This window comes from Lygodium microphyllum, chromosome 4 (genome assembly GCF_053477565.2).
Source record: "Lygodium microphyllum isolate KBCC chromosome 4, Lygodium_microphyllum_v1.1.10, whole genome shotgun sequence".
Taxonomy (NCBI): domain Eukaryota; kingdom Viridiplantae; phylum Streptophyta; class Polypodiopsida; order Schizaeales; family Lygodiaceae; genus Lygodium; species Lygodium microphyllum.
The window spans coordinates 97768227-97795651 of record NC_141138.1 but is presented as its reverse complement, the minus strand read 5'-3'; the positions used below and the strand labels follow the sequence as shown (position 1 = coordinate 97795651).

At 43.2% G+C, this 27425-nt stretch overlaps 1 protein-coding gene across 3 annotated transcripts in view; it reads right to left on the bottom strand.

The window, feature by feature from the left end:
* LOC148037368 (uncharacterized) overlaps positions 1–27425 on the bottom strand; it is a 79608-nt gene that overhangs the window by 40370 nt on the left and 11813 nt on the right. For all 3 annotated transcript variants that reach the window (XM_087676278.1, XM_087676279.1, XM_087676277.1), the window contains exon 2: positions 1630–1888. In XM_087676278.1, the coding sequence (XP_087532404.1) occupies positions 1630–1888 (259 nt within the window). The remainder of the gene's footprint in view (positions 1–1629; positions 1889–27425) is intronic.

Below are 27425 nucleotides of genomic sequence, written 5' to 3'. Positions count from 1 at the left end.
CTACGAGGCACTATTGACAAACATAGAGAGTTGCTATGATTCTTCTCCATTTTCAAGTCCAAGTACAATCAACAATGACATCAAGTTCTCTCCACGGCACATTGATGGTGGCTTGATCACCTACTGCTTGGATATCCATGGTCCTAGTCTAGTGGTCTTTGTTGTATGGACTATGATGAGCCATTATCATTGTATCATGGTATTGTATCCCATCACCCATGATCTGAGAGAGGGTATTAGCAAATTAGTCAGCCCATGAGTCTAACTAGACATGTCCTTTTGTGGGTTGAGCATTGTAGGATATTTTAGGTATTTTTTATGATCATCATTCTAATCATTAGAAGCATTTATCGCTGGTCAACTGTATTATGATACTGGTTGACCTATTCATTTCTTGGAATTATTTTATGCCTACATATTTTTCTCCCTCCTCCTCACTCTATATCATCATCCACTTGCAAATTCTCTATGCAAGGCCTTTGTGTTTTTGTCTAAGTCATTGGGTTATAGTTGTGTTTGTACACCTTGTGTCTTCTTAGTGCAATCCCTATCATATCTTTACATGCCACTCTAGTGAAGTGGACAAGAAGGCCCATAGGGAACCCCTTGTAAATCAATCATGTGCAAAGACCCTATAAAAGGGAGCCACTAGAATGACAATGGTACGAACCTCGTGGCCAAACTCTTCATGTGGACATGAGCATTGCATGGGTTTGGTATCCTCCATGTCATGCTCGTCCTGATTGGACATGACCATCTAGAGAAGGGGCCACGACTCATAAAGGCACTCCAAAAGAAACCAAATGTAGGCAAACCAAATCGAAGAAGGTTGTATCGACTCCAGGGAGCTATGCTCATGATCTGTACCAAGTACCTTCTTTTTTATTATAAAGAAGGTGATGACAGATGTAGCTTTTTGCACCACCTTAACCCATTAGACCTCAATGTCCTCCATGAAACACAGTGGCTCACATATGGAGTCCTTATGATGGCAAGAAACTTGACCGTGCAAGTAGCCCATGTAGCAACAATTGGATGCATAATTAGTAGCAACATGTACCACAATTGAGGGGCCAACCTACATGCACAATACAATTTTTTTCTTTTTGTATGTGTGTGTGTGTGTGAAAAAGAGAGAGAGAGAGAGAGAGAGAGAGGAAATTGGTGTAGTTTCTTCTCGTGTGTGTGTGTGTGTGTGTGGGGGGGGGGGGGGGAGGGGGGGTGGTGGGGGGGTGCGTGCATGCGCATGCATGTGAGAGTGAAAGCTTGAATCTTGATGCAAGAGGCAAAGAAAGTATAGGAGAGCTTGGACAGAGTGTGTGCACACGCACATGCAAGAGAGTGTAAAAGCTTGAATCTTAATGCTTGAGGCAAAGAAAGTGTGGAAGAGCTTGATACACCAATATTTAATTTTGAATACACGTAGCTTTAGCAAAGTAACAAATGACAATGCTTACCTCCAAGATTACTTGCCTAACATTGCAATAGATGACATGTCTATAAATTGTTAACATGTTAGTTATTTTTGTCATCGGTTAATACATTTGATTATTTGTCCCAAATAGTTAAAAGCTATTAAATATGCTTCGAGAATCGAGTTTATAATCATTAACAAAAACATATACTTACGCTTGAATTCTTCCAAATCTCGATCAAAGGCATCATGGCGCACCACAAGAAACACACCTATGGTTCTTCCTTTCTTATCATGGCCCTGTAAACAAAGTTTCTCTTTCTTACACTCATTTGCAATTTCCTCCTCATGAATGTATCCAAGAGGAGAGAATGATTGCCTCCATTTTACGTAGCTTAACAGAGGTATCACTGCTTTATCCACATCCATCTCGTTGGTAATAAGAAATCTTCTAAGAACGTCATCATTAACTCCCTGCAAATAAATTCCAAAATTTTCTCAATATAAAGTAATAAATGCAAGATACATGGTTTTCTTGCTAACACGATGTTCAAAAGTTCCTCTTTTTTTTTACCGACCAATTGAAATGAGAAAATGAGATTTATGGATTGTAACAACAATATAGACACAACAAATCTGTTGATTTATAATGAGTATCATGTCCTCCAATTTTTTCTCTTGATTGTAAAAGTTATGCAACTTAGATTTAGAAACTGGAACTTAAAAAATTGAACAACTGGAAAACTATTATACTAAAGGAAAAGTGAATCATTGATGATCTAAGAAAATACTTACTAATCGACTAAGTGCAGCCCACCATTAACAAGAGCCCCACATGCAGTTACATGCCCTTGTGGTCCCCTAAATTGTTGTCACCCGCCTGTAGACAGCCTACAAGGGCTGTCACCTAACTCCAATGGCCTCCTAAACAAGTGAAGACAACTCTTTGATAACCTCCAATGGCTAGGCGGATCTCCAATGTCTAGGTGAATCTCCAATAGCTGGGAAAACTGCAACAGCAGTTAGGGGCAAAGGCAAGTCTTCCTCTCCTAGCCTCCACAATGCTAGAATAAGGCTCCGATTACCTCTAATAGCCTTTGCCTCACTTGAATGGGCAAGTTTTGCCAAGTGGCAACTTTCTAAATGCATTTTTCAACCCAATTCAATTAATTTTTAAAAATAATACTTGAGCAGTATTCTTTTCTTTGCAATGTCTCTCTTTTCTCTTTTCTCGTGTTATGCAGTGTCTATTACAGCAGTTTTCTATGCTTCCTGTTAGCGGATATGTCATCTCATGTGTGAGTGTGCATGCAGAGGCTGGGCACATTATTTAGGATATTTTAGGCATTTTTGTGGTCCTCATTTTGGTCATATTTAGCATTTATTTCTGGCTGACCAGCATTAAATGTTGGCTGCCCTGATCATATTGAGGACAGATTTTTGTCTGATATATTCAAGCTCCTCCTCCTCACTCAGTCACTCATCTTCCATCACGTGGGGAGACTCCGTGAAGAGAGGAGCCAGTGCCGGTGCCCATGCAGCCAATGACTCATTGTTCTATATGAGTGTCTCGAGTTGGATATATTCAGGCTCCTCCTCCTCACTCAGTCACTCATCTTCCATCACGTGTGGAGACTCCGTGGAGAGAGGAGCCAGTGCCGGTGCCCATGCAGCCAATGACTCATTGTTCTATATGAGTGTCTCGTGTTGGATATATGGATTCCATTTCCCGAGCATACATCTGAGTTCTCGTCTATATTGTGTTCTTCAATCCTCTTTCTTTCCCTTTCTCTTTTGTCTTGTGTTTCAACAGTTTATTATAGTAGATGTTTACGCTTCCATTGCTGCTCCACTTATGACATGGTATCAAAGCTTAGGTTCACAGCTCCTACTGTGTTTTCTTTACTGATTTTTTGACTTTTTGCAGCAGATTTCTTCTTGTTTTGGTCAGATTTTGGTAAATACTACATGTGAACTCTCATTTTCTATAGTCTGTGATTGTGGTTTGGTTGTATTCCCTCTCCAAATACGTTCTTTTCTCTAGTTCTCTTCTAAATCCTCTACCAATGGCTCCTCCGTGCACATCCACTGATGATAAGTTACATGGACCTGATTATCTTACATTGAGTGCTCTGATGAAGCCTTGGTTTATACAGAAGCAATTATGGTACGTGGTTTGCGGAGCTATTGAATATCCTCAGCAGCCTTCTCCTATTCCAACTGAATTTGATGAAGACAACCATGAGGAAGCGGTGCTTACATGGGATTCAGACGATGCCCATGCTTACTCCTCCTTACTTCGATGTCTTTCCAAAGAAGTCCTACCGGTGGTCACCTCCTACAAGACATCTTTAGAAGTATGGATGAAGTTGCAGTTGATGTATGCGGCACCTTCCACCATGAGGGCAATTACACTTTATGGATAGCTCTAGCAAATTCCATTCGAGGCCAAAGATACTATCCAGTCTTTTCTACTTTGTGTTACCCAAATCCAGGACCAATTTTGGCGAATGCAATCTGCCCTTCCAAAGGCTCATCTTATTGGGCTCGTACTCTCCAAGCTCCCTCCGGTGTTTGGAGTGGTGAATGCTTTGAGCATCAAGCATCATTGCAGTTACAAGGGAGGCTTTCGTCAGGTTCTAGTGAGGCTCTTGTAGCTTCAGCGAGGGGTTCGAAGAAGAAGAAGTCAAAGACCCAATGTTACCGTTGAGGGAAGAAATGTCATTTACAGAAGGACTGCAAAGAGTTAGTGGCTTCTAGGAAGATGGAGAAGAAGACAAAGTGGGACATGGACTCCGACGAGTCATCATCTGCCTCAGACGCAGACTCCGATCCTCTAACCAAGGAGAAGTCCGAGGCATAGAAAGGATCAGCTTCTTCGGATCATGCGAGAAGGGCTTGAGAGTCCCTTCCTCAGCTGCTTTCTAGTGGTGGTGATGACAACATCCCTTACGACTCTCCAATGCCAGAGAGGGAGTGTGAGAGGGTGGTGAGATGGGGCAGCCGCCCCTCACCTATACATCTATAGGTTGGCAGATATGTCAGCTCATGCGTGAGTCTATACATGCAGAGGCTGGGAACATTATTTAGGATATTTAGGGGATTTTTTGTGGTATTCATTTTGGTTATATTTAGCATTTTTGCTGCCTGACCTGATCATATTGAGGACATATTTTTGTCCTATATATTCAGGCTCCTCCTCCTCACTCAATGACTCATCTGCCATCACATGTGCAGAGACTCTGTGGAGATAAGAGCCAGTTCTAGTGCCCACGCAGCCAGTGACTCGTTGTATGCAACTGTCTCATGTTGGATATATGGATTCCATTTGCCAAGTGTACATCTGAGTTCTCATCTGTATTGTATTCTTCAGTGTTCTTTCTTTCCCTTTCTCTTTTGTCTTGTGTTTCAGCAATTTATTACAGCAGTTGTTTACGCTTTCCATTGCTACTCCACTTCTGACACTTCCATTGTTGCATCCGCTTCTGACATGGTATTAGATTTCAGGGGCTTTGCTCTTGCATGGTGTTAGCCATTTGAGGCATTGTTAACCTAGCTTGAGACGGAAGAAAAAGAAGTAAAATATGGAGGCAATGGAAGAAGCAGGACGGAGAACAAGCAAACGCACAAGGATGGCCTCTAAAATCAAGCTAAAGGCAAAAGTGCATTTTTAAGTGAAAGGCGCTCCAAAATTTTTGTAAAAGAGTGCCACGCTCCCTCCTGTGCAAATTGTAAAAAGGGTAGATGGGCATAAGCTAAAGAAATAGGCCAAGTACAAGGGAATGGGAAAAAGGACCTTGCCACAAGGGCCGATCATGTAAAAAAGGGGATGGGTGCATGAGAGCTCATTCTTGGGTGTGTGGCAAAAAGGATTCTTCTTCTTCTCTCCTCTTCTCCTCTTGCTTGCTTGCTTGTGAGTGCTTAAGGGAGTGTGAGTAAGTGAGGGAGTGAGTGTGTGAAGGTGAGGGATCTTGGAGATGAAGCCCTCCACCATCTTCTCTCTTCTTCTTCTCTTCTCTTGTACTCTCATCTCGCACGTGGCTATGGAGGATGGAGCTTGGAGGAAGAGACTTGAGGATGCTTAAGCTTGCATCACGAATCATGGAGCTATCGAAGTGCTTGAGAGAGAAAGCAACTCAATCGGATATCAAGGTAAGCTCACTACACTCATAGAGAGGGATAGCGCATCGGCTATGTGAGAGGTAGCCATTAGTGCTCGCTTGAAACGCTTAAACGAATAAATGGTCTGTGGGTCTTCGCAGTTGAGCGTGAGCTCCCAATATTTTGGTTCCATTGCCAGGACCAACGAATTCAAGCTTGAGCACTTGCCTGCTTCAAATCGAACATCGAAGTAAGGGTTTCATCCCCAAACCGGAGCTTGAGATAGGTAGGAAGTTTTGGGTTTTTAATTTTCACAAATAAGTATTTTGGTTATTTTGATGGTTGGATGAATAGGAGAGTAGGAGAAATCAGTTCAATACTTTACTTTCAATTCTTGTTGCATTTAAAGTAGGTTAAGGTTAAGAGATCGGTTGGAAAAGCGTAAGATTTGCTACTATAAAACAGGCCCAAACAGTGCACAAATCAAGAAAAACGGGAAGAAAGAGTGCTCAAGGGGATTAAGGTCGACGAGTGAGGGAGTAGGAATGGCAATAATTTTGTTGGGAAGGGATTTAATAGCCAAGAGGCTAAGGGAGAGCTCATTTGGAACCCTGGTTGTGTTTGTGAGTGTGTGTGAGAGAGAGAGAGAGAGAGAAAGAAAGAAAGTTATATTAGCGTCAGGAAAGGCCAAGTTGGCCTATGAGACCAAAACGTTACATACGAAATGTCTGGGAAACTTTCCAGGTCCTAGTAAAGCTGCCATCTAATGCTATGATAAACTAATTGAGTAGGTACAAAATGGTATATAGGCTGGGTACAATTCATATGTGTTCCAAGTATGGTGTGAAATTGCTCATGGAGCTTGGTCATCATAAAATGTCCACATGGGTCTATCTAACATCAAGAGACTGAATCGGCACGGCAGGACCCTCCGGTGGCGACATAGTATCCCTTGTATCCTTGACATGTGCCTCCTGCGGGGATGGGGGCTGGTTGGGCCTGGACGTCGGGCTTTGCTTCTTGCCGTCGCTATGGCTAGGGTGGTCCCCCGCGGCCGGAAGGTCAGTGGGGCTGGTGGGGGCTTAGGGGTGGGGATGGTACTTGCCTCTCGGTAGAATTCTATGAGCAGGTGTTGGGCGGCTCCCCGTCTTTGCTTCGAGGTCCGGAGGAGGTGGTCTCTGTGGCGTCGTATTTCTAGCACAGAGAGAGAGAGAGAGAGAGCGCGCTCCATTACGTGGATCCACTTCGATCTTGCCACCGACAAGTTTATTGCCCACTACAGGTATACCCATACCTTCTCCTTCATGCATAGATAAGATCTGGAAGTGCTTGGCAAGTATGAAGCCCAGAATCACTCGGCACAAGGAATTTTTCGTCATTTCGGAAAAAAACGTGCCGTGTTCGGCCCGTTCGAGGCGGCTTGACCTCAGGCCGGGTCCCAGAATCAGCCCTCAGCCACTCGTCCTCGGCCATTCAAACCATCCGAGTCATCTTGGCACATTCGGACACATAGCCACTCAACCCATCTAGACTCAGCCCGTCCGAGTGGTATACTCAGCCAGACTAGGTATTCGACCCTTCCAATTCAGCCTTGGAGTGCCCAACTCAGCCCAGTCATGTTCAGCCACTCGGCCCTCAAACTCGGACACCACACCCACTCGGCCCTCGGCCACTCGAACCATCTCAATTTGTCCCGGTTTCACTTGGCCCCAGCCATTCGGCCGGTCCGAGTCATTCACTCAGCCCCTGCAGTTTGGGCCCGTTGGGACGAATCAAAAATTTCCCAAAATTTTTAAATCCTGGACCTGACTCACCTAGACACCGGCCGTACGAACCTCTAAAGGCCATACAGACACCTGAAACACCCCTTTGGCGCAAGGAATAGAAGAATCAGCAAGACACAGATGTGAAGGCGACGCTAATCGACTATCTAATGACCTAGCCCTTTAGCGGTATCAAGCGAAGTCATAGACCCCCAAACGAATCTTGGCTCAGCGAAAGACGCAGCATAAAACCCTATAAACCGGCAAGGACGGCCAAAAACCGAGCATACAAGCCTATCAAACCAAACCCATAAACGAGAGTGCAATAGCTGCTTAGACACCTTGTTTTCTCATTCACTCTGATTTCCTGCACTCGAAACACGCTTAAGAAAAGCTAAAAGTCTGATTGCGCACAATGCACAGAAAAGAGCATGCACACACACACGGAGTGAGGGTAAGTTAAGGACTGTTTGTAATTAACAAGGAACTCACTCAAACGTAAAAACTTGAAGGAACCCACCAATAAGAGAAGATCCCAAGACAGAGACGGGTGATCGAATCCCCAAAGGTAGGACCAAGCTAAGAACACGACTAGAAGACCTAACGTAGCAAGGACCAACACTATCGGTGAAGTGAATCTACCCGACCTCATCAACCTGATCGACAACTTGGCAAAACAGGAAATCTTAGGCATGGAAGAGGGCAGCTCAGGCCCTAGAAGCAACGAAGAACTTGACCTAGAAGACTTCACTGAGGTGATCCAGCAATTAGTGAGCAAATATGACGCTCAAACCCAGTTAGAACACCGCAGCAGCAGACTTGCGGAGGACATCATAGCGGATCTGGAGGAGGAGAGGAAGCTAGCACGCAAAGCCCTACAAGGGATAGTCGCATACAACCACGATCAGCAAACTAGGAGTTTACAACAGAGCATGGAAATGCGAGAGATCCAGAGAGTGCTAGCCCTAGCAAGTAGAAATCGGACAAAGAACGAGAGAGCGCTAGAAGGAGACCTCACGTTGAGCGAGCTTCTGACGAAGCAGCTCCTAGATAACAAGCAGCGGAGCAGAGCGCTATAGTGTTAGCAACATCGCTCCTAGTAGGGTTAGAAGTCAACCAAGGCTCTAAGAGCCAATCAAGAATTCCCGTGGTAGCGAAGCAACTAGATAAATACCAAGCGAACAACAACCCATACAGCTTTGTGGAGCAATTCAAGCAGGTCTGCGAGGACAATGGTGCTCATAAGCTTTTGGTCTGTGCTTGGATGATAAGAGTTGGACTTGGTACACGAGTCTGGATGCTGCAGAGCGTGCCAATTTCAATGGCCTGAAAAATATCTTCATTAAGAGATTTTCCAAACTTGGATACTCCGATAACCTGCTAGTGCGACTTATGAACATCAAGCAAAGAGAGAAAGAGGACATCCGAGATTACGTAACCCATGTGACGAGTCTCTTCAAGAGAATCCCTATGGGCGAGAGACCAACCAAAAGAACGGTGTCCATAGTATTCATTAACGAAATATGGAGTGAAGAGCTCTACAAAGCCTTGGCTAACAACTCGAGCCTACAACGAGACGCACTAGCAAGGATCTTTGAAGAAGCTATTAGAGTGGACGACCATCTCAAGGAGAGGAGCTCCAAGAGCTCTAACCGAGAAGAGTCCAACCCTAGGAATTCCGAGAGGGCTTCAACGCCGAGTGAGAGATCAGGCACAAGCACTCAAGGTAAAGGTAAAGGCACTGATTCAGGACAAAAGCTAGCAGAGATGAAGATGGAAATAGCCAAATTGCAAGAGATGATGAAACGACCAACGCACCCACACATCCAATGCGTGCATTGTGGCGGAACCCACCTGCCAGCCGAGTGTCAAGACCCTAGGTCACAACCTTGCGCTAATTACGGTAGGTTCGACCATGACGCCATGCAGTGTTGACTACCTCGAAGACTCCCATACTCGCAACCTTACGGTCAACCCTACCTAATGAACAAGCTACCAAACTTCTTAGGAAGGGGAGCCCCATTGGCCCTCCCAACACCTAATGATGCTAAGCTGACCTTTTCTAAGATGGAGATAAATCCTACAGGTATCCCTAGACCACCTTGACCTTACGTAACCCATCCATCGAGTGATGCTCCAATCCACTACGTGAAGAAGCCGAACAACAATGAGCCTTATGTAAACCCTTATGTATCGTACGATGAAGAAGGCAACATAGTCCTTATGGACTACCGACTAGTACTGGTGATGTCGTTAGGTAGAGGGAGAGGCAAAGGCCTAGGAGAGCAAATACAAGAGCCAATCATGTGTTGGACTTGCGGTCATCCAAGATATGTTTCTTCAGCTGCCTCGAGAGGGAGCAAGCTAATACAGACAAGGTTGACTTAAGATATGCTGAGTGCGGAATTACTCAATCTCTTTGTCAATTGTCATAGAAGAAAACCATCCTCTAGTTTGGCAAATGAGCCATCAGTCCCACTAGGGTTGTTTAGTATCGAGACACTCGATGGGGGGGCCACACCCATCCCATTGCATATCATGACCCACGCACAAACAAAGCATGCCGGCATATCATTGCCAGGGCCTAGCAATCTCGACGCAACCTCAATCGGAACGAAGAGTTGGAGACGGACGATTGCAATGGAAAATGCTAGGGTCGGGTGAGTACCCCAACCAGAAGCACTAGCTCAAAGCCATCGAGAAGGTGACGGAGTAGGTGAAAGAAGCCCGAGAGCACCTCGAAGATGCTGAGCCCATACTAGAAGACGAGATTGATGATCTCTCAAGCATAAGTGTGCCAGTCCCACCCCCATAACTAAAATCGAGGGATGCAACTGCACCACAAGCAGTGCCGCTTAGACAAAGTCTAAACGCTATGGGCCAGCGAATTATCAAGGCCATTGGCCAGGAACTGCGGGGTTAGGAGAGAGGCAAGTAGCTAGCAACCTCCTTAATACATTGGTGACCACCCCTATGACTCTTAAGCTTGAGAGTCCTGCTTAGGCAGCATCCAACACTATGGCAAGAGCTGAAATAGTGGGTTGAAGAATCAAATGAGCAAGCCACCGCAGACTTGCACAAGCACGACGTGAAAACGCAAATATCTAGCCTGACACTGCATTCTATGTTTAAGTCTTTGCACGTGAATGCCTTTTGGGAGGGCACAAAGATGCATACAATCCTACCAGTCTTAGCTCTTGGAGATGTCACAAGAAAGGGAATCATAGATACAGGAGCGGAAGTTAGTGTGCTAAGCCATACAGTACTCCAAACTTGGGGTAAACCACAAGTCGAGACTACTAGGTTCAACGTCACATTGGCTAACGGAATGAAGATGAAACCATTCAGCGCATTAAAGAATTGGCCAATGAAAGTCGCGGAAGTCCAATTCTCTGTTGACTTTATAGTCATGAAGGGAGTGGACTACGACATCCTGCTAAGCCGACCCTGGATACGCAACGCGAGAGTCATAGAAGACTGGGGCAACAGTCTCATCTTCCTAGGCAATCAAATGGAGGCTCTAAGAGTAGAGATGGACACATGGAAGACTACGCCGGTTAATCTAGATGCTATCTCCATTATGGATGCATGTTCTTGCTACCATTGACCTGCCGTTCTCAAACAATGAGGAGTACGAACAAGCCATCAAGACGATTGGCAAGCCCAAGGACACACCCTCTGTACCAATCTGCACGATGACTGAAAGCTTACGTAAAAGACCCAACCCTGTTACATTCCAAGTCTCGAACAATAGACGAGAGCTCTTGGAGATCCTAGAATATCTGACTGACAAGTTGGTTGGCAATCCAACAACGAATCTCAAGCCACTCCAAGATCTCTTGGACGAGCCTGAATGGCGATGGTCCAAGATGCACAATTTAAACTTAAGGTACAATTGGGCTTTAGTCCCCAACCAACAAGAAGAGATGTATCAGGACTCGGAAAATGGGGAGCAATCAGACAAAGACAGCTCTGACGACGAATACAAAGACTGTTGTCCCTTCAATGATGAGAGCGAAGGGGAAATAGATACTATCAAATACGGCACTGGGAGACATATAATTGAACAAGTACGAGTTGACTCCAAACCACGTAAGCAGAACGTCTTTAGGAAAGGGGGAGGAGTCATGCGCATGGATTGTGATTGAATCTAGTTAGAGCACATAGGCGCAATTGACTATGAGGAGGTACGCCTAGCCCAACCAAGCGCCACGCCACTACTAAAAACGGACTCACCTTCCGAGCTACAACCACCAAAAGAGACTCCCTCTCCTAGAGAAGATGAAAAGTTTGATTCTGAGTCGGAAGTCAGTTCAGAGAGTGATCCTGAGATGCCTCAACCTCCCAAGACTAGACGCACCAAGGGAGACCTATCGGTCCACTTAAGGCGCCGACGATTCAAGGAGGAACGACGGAAGCTACCTAAAAACATACACGCAGAAGAGTAGTGAAAACCGCAAGACCTATCAAAGCGATTTACGAAATTCAAAAAAGGGGATAAGATAGTGATCTTACTGGGAGCCAAACAACAGGGACAAGCAAGTTAACCAATCAAAGGACCCGCCAAGGTCAATAAGGTCAATTTAGCCAGAGAAGGGGAGACACCCCAACTTGTCTTTATAGCCAATGACTTGACTAAGGAAGAGGAAGCAAGTCTCACTGCTCTCTTACAAGAGTATATAGATGTATTTACTTGATCCCTAGAGGAGCTCAAAGGGGTAGACCCGAGTGTAGTGACTCACAACATACCCATGACACCAAACGCAACGCCAGTCAAGCACCGACCGTATCCCACGAATCAAAAGCACGCCCACACTGTCAATGAAGAAATTGACAAGTTAATGAGAGCAGGACTCATCTACGACATTAAGCACACGAACTCGGTTTTGCCCATAGTCATCGTATTGAAGAAGAATGGAAAGATAAGAGTGTGCGTCAATTACAAGAAGGTAAACGCGGCTACGAAGAGAAATAACTATCCATTGTCGTACACCGAGCACATACTTGAGAGAGTGGTTGGCAAAGAGGCCTACAATTTTCTGGACGGCTTCTCTAGATACAATCAAGTGCAAGTGCATCCTAATGATAGGCATAAGACCACATTCGCCACTGAATGGGGCGTCTTTGCCTACATAGTCATGCCTTTTGGGTTGACTAACGCGCCAGCCACCTTCCAACGACTGATGTGCACGATATTCAAAGACATGCTTAGAAAGGAGTTAGAGGTCTTCGTGGATGACTTATTTATTCGCTCTACTTGGAGGGAACACTTAGACTCTGAGCGGTCTTTGAACGGTGTCAACTATATCATCTCTCATTGACCCTTGAAGTGCTAGTTTTGGGTGAAGCATGGATGCATTCTAGGACATGTGGTATCGAAGAATGGCATTGCCACAGATTTCTCGAAGATCAGGGTCATTGTTGATCTTCCAACCCCAACAGATTACAAGGACGTTCAATGCTTCTTAGGCCATACAGGATATTATCGACAATTCGTGTTGAACTATACATTGATTGCTAGACCTCTATATAAGCTATTGATCATATTCGAATAGACCGAGGAATGCCAACGTGCATATGAGGAACTGAAAAAGGCTCTAACCAAGACACCAATTCTATGAGCCCCAAATTGGACACTCACGTTCCATGTACACATTAACGCTTCGAAATTCGTCGTAGGAGCTGCGTTGTGCCAACCTGGTGAACACATCCTAGATTACCTAGTGAGCTTTGCTAGCAGACAACTCACTAAGACCGAAATGAATTACTCAACAACGGAGAGAGAGGGTTTGGCCATGGTATTTACTCTAAAGAAATTTCAGCATTATCTTTTGGCTACACCTTTTATCTTCTTTGTTGACCATCAAGCCCTGTTATATCTTGTTAATAAACCTTGTACAAGACACATTACTCAATGGCTACTTGTTTAACCCTCAGACGAACAAGGTGGAAAATCAAAAAAATCTAAAGCAAAAGAGAAGGCCAAGGCAAAAGCGGAATGGAGGACGAAGGCACGCCAAGAAAAATCAGGAAACACAAAAAGTGTGAAAAAGTCCTAAATCAAGGAGAGGCACACAAGAAAAGCGCAAGTCAATACTTTCGTAAAAGAGCGTAAGGCGCACCTTGATTTATTTTAAGAGCGCCGGGCTCTGACCCGTGCTAATTGTAAAGGTAGATGGGCGGTAGGAAGGAAGCTAAGAAGATAGAAGAACAATGGAAAAAATGGCCTACGCTATGGCTAGCTATGTAAAAAGGAGATGACTGCCCAAAGGGGATTTAGGGCATTGTATATAAAGTTCAAGAGATAAATGAAAGCTCATTCTTTGGTGTGTGGCAAAGTGGACTCTTTTTCTTCTTCTCCTCTTCTCCTCTCTTGCTTACTTGTGAGTGCTTGAGGAGAGTGTGAGTGAGAGAGTGAGAGTATGAGAGAGAGGGATCTTGGAGGTGAAGCTCTCCACCATCTCCTCTGTTCTTCTTCTTCTCTCGTCTCGCGCGTGGCTATGGAGGACGAAGCTGGAGGTGGAGACTTGAGGATACTTGAGCTTGCATCAAGAATCATGGAGCTATCGGAGTGCTTAAGAGAGGAAGCAACTCAATAGGGCATCAAGGTAAGCTCACTACACTCTAAGAGAGGGATAGCGCATTGGCTATGTGAGAAGTAACCATTAGTGCTCACTTGAAACGCTTGAATAATAAGCGATCCGTGGATCTTGGCAGTTGTGAGCTTGTGCTCGCCTCCTCTTCTCTTCTCTTGCTTGCTTGTAAGTGCTTGAGGGAGGGAGTGTGAGTGAGGAAGTGAGAGTGTGAGAGAGAGGAATCTTGGAGATGAAGCTCTCCACCATCTCCTCTCTTCTTCTTCTTCTCTCATCTTCTCTCGTCTCGCACGTGGCTATGGAGGATGTGTTAGAAGTCAAGCTCACTTCAGTCCGTCTTTATGAGTTACCGACATCTGTGACAGCTAGTGTGTGTATACAGCTATCTCCATGTGACTACATTGAATAAGTCGGGTGTGTGTTAGTCAGTGACCTGACTAGAGTTAGTTAGTTAGGTCTACACCTAGTCTAGTTTACTTTTACACTGTATTGTGTACTTCTCAGTTAGTTCTTGAATAATGAAGAAAACACAATGGGAGCCTGAAGGCTCATGGATATGGAGTATTCCCTGTTTCTCTCTACCATCTTTGAACTTCGTATCAGAGCAGGACTTGGTGGACTTCTTGGAGCAAAAGGCAGTGAAGATGACCTGCAGAAGCTGAAGCCTTAAGTCTTTTTAAAACAGGCAGGCTGCCATTGTCAATGGGAAGGTAGGCATTGTGTGATTGCTCATTCTATGGTTCAAGCTACTGTCTGTGGCTTTCTTAGAGTCTTGAGAAGGGAGTATTGAGCACTAATTAGTGCCTCATCATTAACATAATCATCAAAACGTACTGCAGTAAGTTCTGGACAGGTTTGCGTGGTTGCGCCTGCTGCCATAAAGGCCCTCCATGGCTGGGATGCAAGGTATAGTGCATACTACAGTTGGTAGGCAGCTTAGATACACACTTCGCAAGAGTTGTTGATGACTTTGAAGCCTAATACGTGACTGTGAACTCTGTTATGAGGTGTTGGAGTGATACACAGATCTGAATCTGAAGCAGACATGCTGGAATTTGTGACAGGACAGTATGTATGAGGTCTTGTTTGATACATTGAAGCTACATGAAATGTATTTTGGCTTCTATTAAAGCATTGATATGTCCAGGAAGGCTTATGTATCATCTCTCATGCTTATGGACTGAAGTTTGGCACAAAAAAGAATTCAGATCTGGCATGTTTTAATGGCTGAAAACTATCATTAAATAGTGGACAACAAGCATCACCTTCCACTGAAGCATTACATGCTACCTTGGGCACCCGTCATCTACATGAGGTGATATATGTATGCTGAGTTCTTAGAGGATCAAAGAGAGCTTTGGATATTACTGAATGCTGAAGTTTTGGAGCTGAAGCAAATGCAATTTCATCTTCTTGGCTGAATATAGACTGTAAATGCAATGTATGACTTGGCTCATTGAAGGCAGGAAGCCTAGAGTTACCCGCATAGTCATGTATTGACTCTATCACACTGGAGCAAATGTATGACATGATTTGAAGACATTTTGGAGCTGCTTAAAGCTTGTTATGCTGATTTTTGGTTGACTGCAACCTGCAACCAAATTAGTTGACACTTGTACTTGCTGTTTATGCACTGCTTTGTGCTTATAAAGACATATTTGGAGTGACATATGTACTAGCAGCTATCTGGGAAATTCTGGGACATGTATGACATGTATGCATGTTGTTTTTGGACTTGAATTTGTTGCTGGTTATACACAGTCTACAGTTTTCAGACTGCATCTTTGGTCCCTGGCAGTGAGGTTGCAGGAGTTTAAATTGAAGCAAATACATAGCATATGTATTGACTGTTTTACCTACGGGTTAGACCATTTGTTTTGGGACTGTTTTGGGTTATCAGTGGGCTGAAATACCCTGGTTTTTTACTGCAATTAGTTGCAGAAAACTGTCATACACTGTTGTGGACTGAACTTGGTCAGTCATACTTTTGTTTTACATGTAGTTAAACATTTGACAGACAGTCTATTGCATCATGGCTAATGCACATGGGACTGATAATATCACTCAGATGGTTGGAGAGAAGTTGGACAACAAGAACTTTGCATTATGGAAATTCAGAATGAAGAACTTTCTAGTTGGCAGGGGTTATTGGGATCTATGTACAGGAGATGAGGTTGCTCCTGAGTTGCCTGCAACAAATCCAACTAATGAACAGAAAAGAGCTCATAGGCTATGGAATGAGAGAGCATGCAAGGTGCTGCATTGGTTTTCTCTATGTATATCTAATGCTATGGTAATTCAAATCACTGGATGTGAGACTCCGAAGGATGCTTGGAACATACTGATGAAAAATTATGGAACCATGACACATGCACGAAAGATCCAGTTGAAACAACAGTTCAACAACATGTCTAGGAATGGCAGGAGCATCCAGGTGTATACCACACGGAGATTAAGACCATAGCTGGTCAACTTGCTACCATTGGCTCAAGTGTATCAGAAGATGATATGATTGCTGTTGCCTTGAATGGATTAGGAAAAGAGTACAAAGCTTTTGACACATCTATTTCTATTAGAGAAGAGCCTCCTACCTAGGAAGAGCTAGTTGCTTTGTTGCTACATGAGGAGGTCAAACTTGGTTTGAATACAGGTTCTAGTGCATCTCAAAGTAGAGACACTGTGTTATACTCTAGCCAGCGTGGCAGAGGATTTAGAGGCCGTGGTTCATTTCAAGGTCGTGGTGACACTCGTAATGCTTATGGACAACAACAACAGCAGGGTAATTGGCATGGTGCAAATACACAAGGCCAACGTGGATCTGGCGCGTTTAGAGGCAGGGGGAGATCACCCCGTGGTAGAGGTGGTGGATCTGGTTCATGGCAGTCATCTGATCAGTCCAACAGGGATAAGGATTGTTATTATTGCGGCAGGTATGGGCACATTGCAAAAGACTGTTACAAGAAGCAGGGAGATATGAAGGCAAAGGGCAGATAGCATGGGCACTATGCATCTTCCAGTGGTGTTCATGATGAGCAAGTTGATAGACTCTTTGCCATGCAGCATGTATCCAAAAATGCATCGAGACATAATAGAGATGATAGATGGTACATTGACTCTGGAGCGTCAAACCACATGACACCGCATGGAGAGTGGTTTGATGAGATGGTTGCAAGTACACATGGCCATGTATATACTGGGGATGACACCCAACATGACATAAAGCATAAAGAGATTGTTCCTCTCATGATGCTTGATGGCAAGAAGAAAGGCCTGCATGATGTATTACATGTACTGACCATAACAAAGAATCTTTTGTCTATGGGTCAAATGGCGGAACAGAATCTACAAGTGAGATTTAACAAAGATGGATGTTTCATTGAGGAGTATGGAAATGGCTGCAAGTTAATTGCCAAGGGCAGAAGGGATGGCAGGATGTTTACATTGGATGCGACCATTCCGGGACTTAAGGCAGCCATGTTTGCTCATGATGAGAGTGCCATTCGGGATGTAGAGATTTGGCACAAGCGGATTCGACATGTCAATGTACAAAAGCTGAAATCTATGCAGCAGAAGGAAGTAGTAATTGGATTACCCAAATTCAAGTATAATGACTTTGGTCATGTATGCCCTGCATGTTAGTTTGGAAAGCAGGCACGGTTTCCTTTCATGAGACATGTAAAAAACAGCACTAGGCCTTTACAGTTGGTGCACTCTGATGTTTGGGGTCCTTCACATAATGCGTCTTTTGAAGGTGCACAGTATTATGTATCATTTATTGATGATTTCAACAAGTACACTTGGCTTTATATTTTGAAGCATAAAGATGATGTGTTTGATGCATTCAAAGACTTCAAGAAGCATGCAGAAAATGAGATGGGTTGCTACATATCCTGTTTGAGATCAGATGGAGGAGGTGAATATGTCTCTAATTACTTTGACAAGTATCTTGCTAAATATGGGATCAAAAGACAGCTCACATGTAGCTATATACCGCAACAAAACGGTGTTGCAGAGAGGAAAAACAAGGTCCTGATGGAATCAGCTAGAGATATGCTGAATGAGAAATGTCTGCCAAATGGTTATTAGGCTGAAGCAGTGATGACTGTTGTCTATGTGCTGAATCGAACCCCTACAGCAAGGATTCATGATGTCACTCCATATGAGAGGCTATATAGTCATAAACCTGATATTTCGCACTTGAAGGTATTTGGCAGCATTGCATATGTGCACATACCGGATGAGAAGAGGAAGAAACTGGACCTAAGGCAGTGAAGAGTGTGTTTGTGGGATATGCACAGGAACAGAAAGCTTATAAGTGTTATGTACATTCTACGCATGAGACACTCATAAGCAGAGATGTGGTATTTGATGAGTTAGCATCCTGGTATGGGAATCCTGTTGCAGTGTCTACTGATGGCTCACCCAGTATGAGTCGTGCTGAAAATACTCCTACAGAGAGTACTTCCATGAGTGGTCAAACAGGTGATGTATCATCTACAGTGAGTCCTTGGACAAGACGATTGCGCAGTCACACTACTGCATCCACTGACACGGATATGTCAGTGAGGGGGAGAACAGATAAGGGAAAAGAAAAGGATTTTGAAGATGTAACAGGTCCACTCACTGCAAGTTATGACTCATCTAGCAGTGACAGCTTAGACAGTGAAATGGGGATTCCGTCTGTTATAACGCCAGGTGCTAGGCAGAGTCGTCATGTGCCGCCTCATGAGAGGCAAGCTCACAGTGAGCCACAGCTCAAGAGATCAGAGAGGGTCAGACGACCTGTTGATAGGTACACTTACACTAGATATTCAGCCCGTCATTATGCTTATATGACGAAAGTAACAGGTTTTAGAGAACCAAGTAAGTTTGATGAGGCAGTTGAGATGAGGATTAGCGTGATGCTATGGATGAGGAATATTCAACTTTGGCTGAAAATGGCACATGGGATTTGGTACAATTGCCTGAGGGCAAAACACCTATTGGCTGCAAGTGGGTGTATAAGGTAAAATGTAAACCAGATGGATCATTGGAAAGATACAAGGCCAGGCTAGTTGCAAAAGGGTATGCGCAGCAGTATGGTCTTGATTATGAGGAGACTTTCAGCCCTGTAGCAAAGATGGCTACAGTTAGAACTGTGATTGCTTTGGCAGCAGCTAGAGGCTGGAAACTATGGCAGATGGACATAAAGAATGCATTTCTGAATGGAGAGTTACAAGAAGAAGTTTACATGAAACAGCCTGAAGGCTATGTGCATCCAGAATTTCCAGCACATATATGCCGGCTGAAAAAGGTATTATATGGGCTGAAACAGGCACCCAGAGCATGAAATGCTCGCATCAGCAGTTATTTACAGCAACATGGTTTCCAATTGGGTGATGCTGATTATAGTTTGTTTGTGAAGAAGACAGATTGTGGCTATGTATTCCTAGTTGTCTATGTTGATGACTTGATCATTACAGGAGATGATGAAAGCGGGATTGCTGAAGTAAAGACATGTTTACAAGCTGAGTTTAAGGTCAAGGACCTAGGAGAGCTGAAATATTTTTTGGGGATTGAGGTTGTCTCTACACCTCAAGGCATATGGCTGCTACAGAAGCAGTATGCTCAGGACATGTTACAGAAATATGGTATGGCTGATTGCAAGCCTATGGATACGACTTTAGAGCAGAATGTCAAGCTGCAGATTGATGTTGGGACATAGATTAAGAATGTTACCATGTACAGACAGATGGTAGGCAGCTTGATCTATCTCACGATCACTAGGCCTGACTTGAGTTATGTTGTGGGGCTGATCAGTCAGTTCATGCAGAAGCCTCGCAAACCACAATTGGATGCAGTCAGGAAAATTCTGAGATATGTAAAGAGTACCACAGATCATGGGCTGTTTTATACATATGGGAAACCCCTTGACTTGATGGGGTATACTGATGCTGACTGGGCTCGTTGCACTTATGACAGGAGATCAACCAGCGGCTATGCATTTGGATTGGGTAGTAGCATGATCAGTTGGCAGAGTAAGAAACAGCCTACAGTTGCACTGTCCAGTACGGAAGCAGAGTATCGTGGTGCGGCCTTAGTGGCCTGTGAAGCTATGTGGTTACAGAAGTTGCTAAATGACTTGGGAGTACACTTGGACAGCAAAGTAAGGCTGTACTGTGACAATATAAGCAGTGTCATGTTAGCAAGCAATCATGTTTATCATGCAAGATCGAAACACATTGAGGTTCACTACCATTTCATCAGGGAAATGGTTTTAGCAAATCAGATTGACTTGGAGCATGTGAAGACTGAAGACCAGGTGGCAGACATCTTTACCAAATCACTTGGTAAAGATAAGTTCATTCACTTTAGACACCTACTTGGAGTGATGCAGATGATTTGAGTTTGGTTTTGAGCTTGAGGGGGAGTGTTAGAAGTCAAGCTCACTTCAATCCGTCTTTATGAGTGACCGACATCTGTGACAGCTAGTGTGTGTGTACAGCTGTCTCCATGTGACTACATTGAATAAGTCGGGTGTGTGTTAGTCAGTGACCTGACTAGAGTTAGTCAGTTAGGTCTACACCTAGTCTAGTTTACTTTTACATTGTATTGTGTACTTCTCAGTTAGTTCTTGAATAATGAAGAAAACACAATGAGAGCCTGAAGGCTCATGGATATGGAGTATTCCTTGTCTCTCTCTACCATCTTTGAATTGGATGGAGCTTGAAGGTGGAGACTTGAGGATGCTTGAGCTTGCATCAAAAATCATAGAGCTATCGGAGTGCTTGAGAGAGGAAGCAACTCAATAGGGCATCAAGGTAAGCTCACTACATTCTTAGAGAGGAATAGCGCATCGGCTATGTGAGAGGTAGCCATTAGTGCTTGCTTGAAACACTTGAATAATAAGCAGTCCATGGGTCTTGGCGGTTGAGCTTGTGCTCGCTTCCTCTTCTCTTCTTTTACTTGCTTGTGAGTAATTGAGGGAGTGAGTGAGGAAGTAAAAGTGTGAGAGAGAGGGATCTTGGAGGTGAAGCTCTCCACCATCTCCTCTCTTTTTATTCTCTCCTTTTCTCTCATCTCGCACATGGCTATGGAGGATGGAGCTTGGAGGTGGAGGCTTGAGGATGCTTGAGCTTGCATCAAGAATCGTGGAGCTATCAGAGTGCTTGAGAGAGGAAGCAACTCAATAGAACATCAAGGTAAGCTCACTACCCTCTTAGAGAGGGATAGCACGTCGGCTATGTGAGAGGTAGCCATTAGTGCTCGCTTAAAACGCTTGAATAATAAGAGGTCCATGGGTCTTGGTGGTTGAGCTTGTGCTCGCCTCTCCATTTTGGTTCCGTTACCGGGACCAACGGAATCAAGCTTGAGCACTTGAGCACTTCAAATCGAGCATTGAAGTAAGGGTTTCATCCCCGAACCGGAGCTTGAGGTAAATAGAAGGTTTTAGGTTTTAATCCGTGCTACAAATAAGTATTTTTTGTTGTTGATGATTTGTTGTTGATGATTAGTTGAGTAGAAGGAATCAATTCACTACACTACTTTTAATTTTTGTCGCATTTAGATTAGGATAGGAAGGAGAATTTAAAGTGGGAAGCTTGAAATTCATATCAGAGTGTAACGATGCGGAAGTGTAGGACAAAGACTGAGAGAGAGTGAACACAGAGAGAAGAGAGAGAGAGAAAAGGAGACAGTGTAATGCAAAAAATCTGCAGTTTAGTAGGATGTATAGGAGTGCAGAAATATACACATGTGCAGAGAAAATATCTACGTGTGTCTCCGCCTTGAGAACCTCGATCTCCGTCAGCCTGCACACTGTCAGTCTCAACAAACCAACTCTGTCAGATGTCAGATCAGAATATCTGAAAGTGTGCCACAAACCGACTTTAAATAGCCAGGAAAAAATAGCGCCCAGCACCAGGTCAGCTGCAGTAAATGCAGCCAACTGCATAAAATAATGATAAAAATTGTCCGACTGCAGACTGCCAAGTGGCACCTGTGCAGACTGCTCACATGTCCTGCGCGCTGTCCGTACTGCTAACATGGCACTCTGCTGTCCAGGAAATGACTCTCTAACACCCCCTCTCAGATCTTGGACAGGTCAAAAGACTGAGGGATCTTGCATGTTGCTGACGAAGAGCCTGGAGAAGCACCTTCGTGAACAAATCGGCAAAGATTATCCTCTATCTTGCAGTACTCCACATCAATGGTCCCATCCAGAAGCTTCTCCTGAATGAAGTGATATTGGATCTCAATGTGCTTCGTCTGGGCATAGAATACAAGATTCCGTACCAAGGCAATGCAATTCTCATTGTCGCACCGCAGTAGAGTAGGACGAGTCTAGGGGCAGCCAAGCTCCTCCAACAATCTTCGAAGCCACAAAACCTCACATGTGGTGGAAGACACGGCTCGATACTCTGCCTCAGTAGAAGAAAGGGCTACCATGGGCCGCTTCTTGCTACTCCAGGAGATAACACCTGTACCCGAGGTAAAACAGTAGCCGGTAGTAGACCTCCGTTGGTCCAGATCACCAGCCCAATCCGAGTCACTCCAACCTGCAAGAACAAGATCGGAAGCATCTGTACTTGCTGGATAAGAAATCCCTAAGTCAGAGGTTATAACGTATCTGACAATATTATGGGACTGTCTTCTTAGACACCCCTCTGAGTTCTGTCGATTCTCTTGATGAAGCACAAGAAATCTCTCTCTCTCCACCCAACCACGCTCAAGAAGATGCTGGAGTGGAAAAAACGACGTCGTGACTCCTCTGCCAGCCGTCATTACCTAGTTATACTATTTTTATGACTCACTTACTTCCTAAGCTCCCCTTAACCCCGTACAAGCGCCCAAGGCCCCCGGACGGTCATCTCTCGCGCTTGTTTTCCAATAAGTTACATTTATTGATGTAACATTTCCTCCCCCTTAAGAATCAGTTTCGTCCTCGAAAACGATACTTGGAAGATCCAACTGTAAATTGGGAAACCTTTTTCATAAAGTGCTTACTTGCTTCCATGTTGAGCTTTCTTCTAAACAATCCCTCCATTTTACCAGACATTCTTGATAAATAGTATGCCTTGTTCGTCTGTACGAACATTTAAAATTCTTTCTGGTTCATGTAGAATAGATTGGTCACCTAATAGCTCCTCAATGTTATCATTTAGGACTAGATTATCCATATCACCCAGCTTCTTTCTTAGCTTGCTTAAATGGAAAACTGGATGTGTTTTACTACCAGCACATACTTGGAGCTTGTAAGCCTGTTTTCCCACCTTCTTAAGTATTGTGAAAGGACCACAATACCTGGGTGAAAGCTTTCGACATCGTCCCGTTTTCATAGTTTTAGTTTGTCTAGGCACTTTAAGATAAACCAATTCCCCTTCCTCAAAGGAGATGTCTCTTCGGTGAGGATCTGCATAAGCTCTAGCTCGGTCTTGAGCTTTCTTAATCTTTTCTTGAGCAAATTTTAACATACTATTCATATCCTCCAAAAAATCTTTTGCTGCCTGAACCTTTTCCTTATGCAGTCCTACTGCATGAGGAGCTCTAGGCTGAAACCCATACATTAACATAAATGGACTATATCCAGTGGAAGAGTGTTTGGCACTATTATATGCAAACTCTGCTATTGGTAAATATTCTTCCCAATTAGTTTGCCTTTTACTTACATATGCTCTCAACATATCTTCGAGGATTTGGTTGACCCTTTCAGTTTGCAGATGCTCCGCCGTACTCATGCTAAGTTTAGTATCCAACTTCCTAAATACCGCACACCAAAATTGACTATCAAATTTTCTATCACGATTAGAAACTATATTTGCCGAAAGGCCATACAATCGGTATATATTCTCTATGAACAATCTAGCCAATTCTAGTGTTTTAACATCAATTGAAGTTGGAATAAACCTAGCCATTTTGGTTAACCTATCCACACAGAGTCCATGGAGATACTCTCCCATTTTCCCGAAGGAATCTCTAATGGGTGGAGAAGTCCTCCCATTTTTGTCTTTCAACTTTATTAACCTGGCACTTAATTACATTTGACTACATAGTCAAGGATGTCCTTATTCATTCCCGGCCAATAGAACTGCCTTTTAATAAGACTATAAGTCTTATTAACTCCTGGATGTCCCGCACTACGGGTATCATGATACTCAAAGAGTATTTGGCACCTTATTTCTTCATCTTTCGGGACACATATCCTATCCTTGTAGAGTAAATAACCATTATCAATGGTAAAATTCTTCCACCTGAATCCCATTTGAGCAACCCTTGATGCTCCATTTCCTTGTTGAACATCCTCAAATGTTCCTTCCTCAATGGAGGCCCTTCCATTTGGATCCCCATTTTCAATTGCTTCCCATATGATTGAATATGCCGGATCAACCTGGCATTTCCCTTTTAAGGATTCAAGCAAATCGGAAGTGAACTGAGTAAAACTCAATTCATTTATGATGGGCATTCTACTGAGTGCATCAGCTACTATATTGTACTTTCCTTTTCTATACCTTATCTCATAGTCGAACTCTTGAATAAGTTCAGCCCATCTGGCTCTTTACGCTCTTATAGATCCGGTTGGTCATTAAGTCACTTAATGCTTTCATGATCCGACAAGATCAAATGTTTAGCACCGTACAAATAGTGCCTCCATTTCTTTATTGCATGTACTATTGCATACAGCTCCCTCTCATAAATGGAATAATTCCATTTTGCATAGTCTAATATCTTGCTTTCAAAAGCAACTAGTTGACCCTCTTGTAATAAGATTATGTCTACTGCCCTGTCACTGGCATCAGCTTCATCCACGAATGGTTTATTGGGGTCCACAATTAATAGTACTTGAGTTGTAGCAATGGCTACCTTAAGTTTTTAAAAACTTTCATTTTGGTATGTTCCCCAATTAAAGCTCTTTCCTTTCCCTTTAAGTTGGTCCGTCATTGGAACAGCTATCTTGGCATAATCTCAAATGAATCTACGATAAAACCCAGATAAACCTAGAAAGATCTGCAGCTCTTCCAGGTTCCTTGGAGATGGCCATTCAATAATTGCCCTTACTTTTTCTGGATCCATCTTGATTCTCTCTTTCGAGATAATATGCCCCAAATATTCGACCTCTTGTGCAAAGAATTCACATTTAGTTTTCTTCGCATAAAGGGAATGGGTTCTTAACAATTGGAATACTAACCGTAAGTGTTCCAAATGTTCTTCTCTTGACTTACTAAAGATCAAGATGTCATCCAAAAAGACTACTACAAAGCATCCTAGATAGGGCTGTAACACATTATTCATCAGCTTCATAAATGTAGCTAGTGCATTTGTGAGGCCAAAAGACATCACCAAAAAATCATAATGCTCGTATCTAGTACGAAATGCCATCTTAGGAACATCCTAGGCCTTAATTCTTACTTGGTGATAGCCTAATCTTAAGTCAATCTTTGTGAAGAATTTTACCCCTTGTAATTGATCAAAAAGATCTTTCATTCTGGGCATAGGAAATTTATTCTTCACCGTTACACAAAGTCGCATAGAACCATATTTTTTCTTCACCAATAAAATTGGCGAAGCCCAAGGTGAATTGTTGGGTTGTATAAACCCCTTATCAAGGTAATCCTTGATTTTTCTTTCGACTTCTTGATGCTATGTTTCACTTAGCCTGTAAGGTGGTTTAGAAATAGGGCATGTATCCCTATCTATGTCAATTGGGTGATTTACATCACCCCTATCTGGTGGAAGGCCACTAGGTAAGTCAAAAGGAAACACATCTTTAAATTCATCTAGCAAACCACTTAATTCATTATTTACATTCAACTCACAAACATAAGAAAATTGTTGCTTTATATTACAAGAAATAAAAGTATCATGTACAAAAAGGGACCATAACATATATACCTCACAAGCTTCCTTCTTTATCAGCTTCTGAACTTCAAGGGAACACATCAACGGGTTATCAGATACTTCATGTTCACCTTGAATCACAAAAGTCTTACCATCCCTTTCAAATTCCAATGTATTGTGATGATAACTACGCTTCAAGGATGGTTCCAAACCCCATAGCCACTCCCTCCCTAAAGCGATATCAGCTCTTTCCATATTCATAATCTGGAAATCAAGCTTATCTTTATATCCTTGGATCTCGATTTTCAAATTGAATACCATTGTATCTCATATTTTGTTATCCTGACCTTGCATCATGCGAACAATGTATTGATGCTCACTCTTTTGTTGGGGAAGTTTCAACTTTTTGACAAGTACATAACTTATGAAATTGTGGGTGGCAGAGTCATCAATCATGACTCTAACCCTCTTCCCACCTATCGATCCATACACTCTAACTAAATCATGTGGCCCGAATGTAGGTTGCCACATAGAAGTTGACATACAACACCTATGTTGTACATCCCTGTGCAAGACCTCTAAAGATTTATACTTTTCATGCCCCTTTAATTCCAAGGTCTGCACTACATGGATTTGTTTCTTTTTTTCCTTGCCCTTGTCATTATCCTTTCCTTTATCTTTCCCCTTTTTCCTTTAAGGGAAATTCCAAGCAACATGGTTAGGAGATAGGCAATTGAAACACAGCCTTTCTTTTTTGGCCTTATCAAAGTCATCTTGACTTAGCTTCAGCTGTACATATTGTTTCTTTTCAAAGGGTTGTTTCTTACCCTTAAGGAATAGCATTTTCCTTTTGGATTTACCTACAAATTTTGAGGTCTCAAATTCCTTAGTCTTGGGCTTTGTGTCGGTGAGACTAGTGAGTGCACCTGGACACGTATTATCTTCATTGATTAATGCAAATTTAATTGCCTCTTCAAGCATCTTAGGTGAACTCCTTTTTACTTCCTTTTTACAGGCCTTATCTAGTCCCCTTATAAATCCTCGTCTTTTGAAATTCATTTATTCCTTCCAATTTGAGGATTATCTCACGATCCTCCTCGAGATATGTTAGCAAAGGTCTTCCCTTTTGTCTAACAAAATCCCAATCTTTCCAATTTCTTTCCATTTCATTTTCAGGAAGGAATTCTTTCAAAAAGACCGATTCAAATTGAGCCCAAGTTTCAAATATTTTATTTGCCACCTTTAAAGTTCTCCACCATTTATATGCCTTTGGTCCCAAGGTTAAACTACCCTCCAATGCTTGAAGATGTGGTGGAGTATTCTTTAATTTGTGCAAATCCTCCCATTTTTGGAGGAAGTTAAAGATAGTGTCTTTGTTTCTATCTTTTTCCTCTCCATGAAGCTAAGGGGTTTCATATCTTTTAACACTGGGTTGTCCCTCAGTTTTTGATGCGGTTCCCTCGGGTCTCTCATAATCACATCTAGATCTTTCGATGAAGATGGAATATCTGAGGTCTCTACCTTACCTTTATCCCTTTCTAGTAATAAAGCTAATTGGGATTTTATTTCGGTGAGTGCTTGAGTTAGCAACTCCATTTGAACCCCATGTGCTTGCACACGAGCAATTAAATCATCAAATTGTTCTCATGTAGCAAAAAATTCTTCCCATTGTTCTTCTTGTATTTCAGTTTCATGGGGATCCACCATAAGATGGTCCTCGGAACTAGAGCCTTTGGTTAC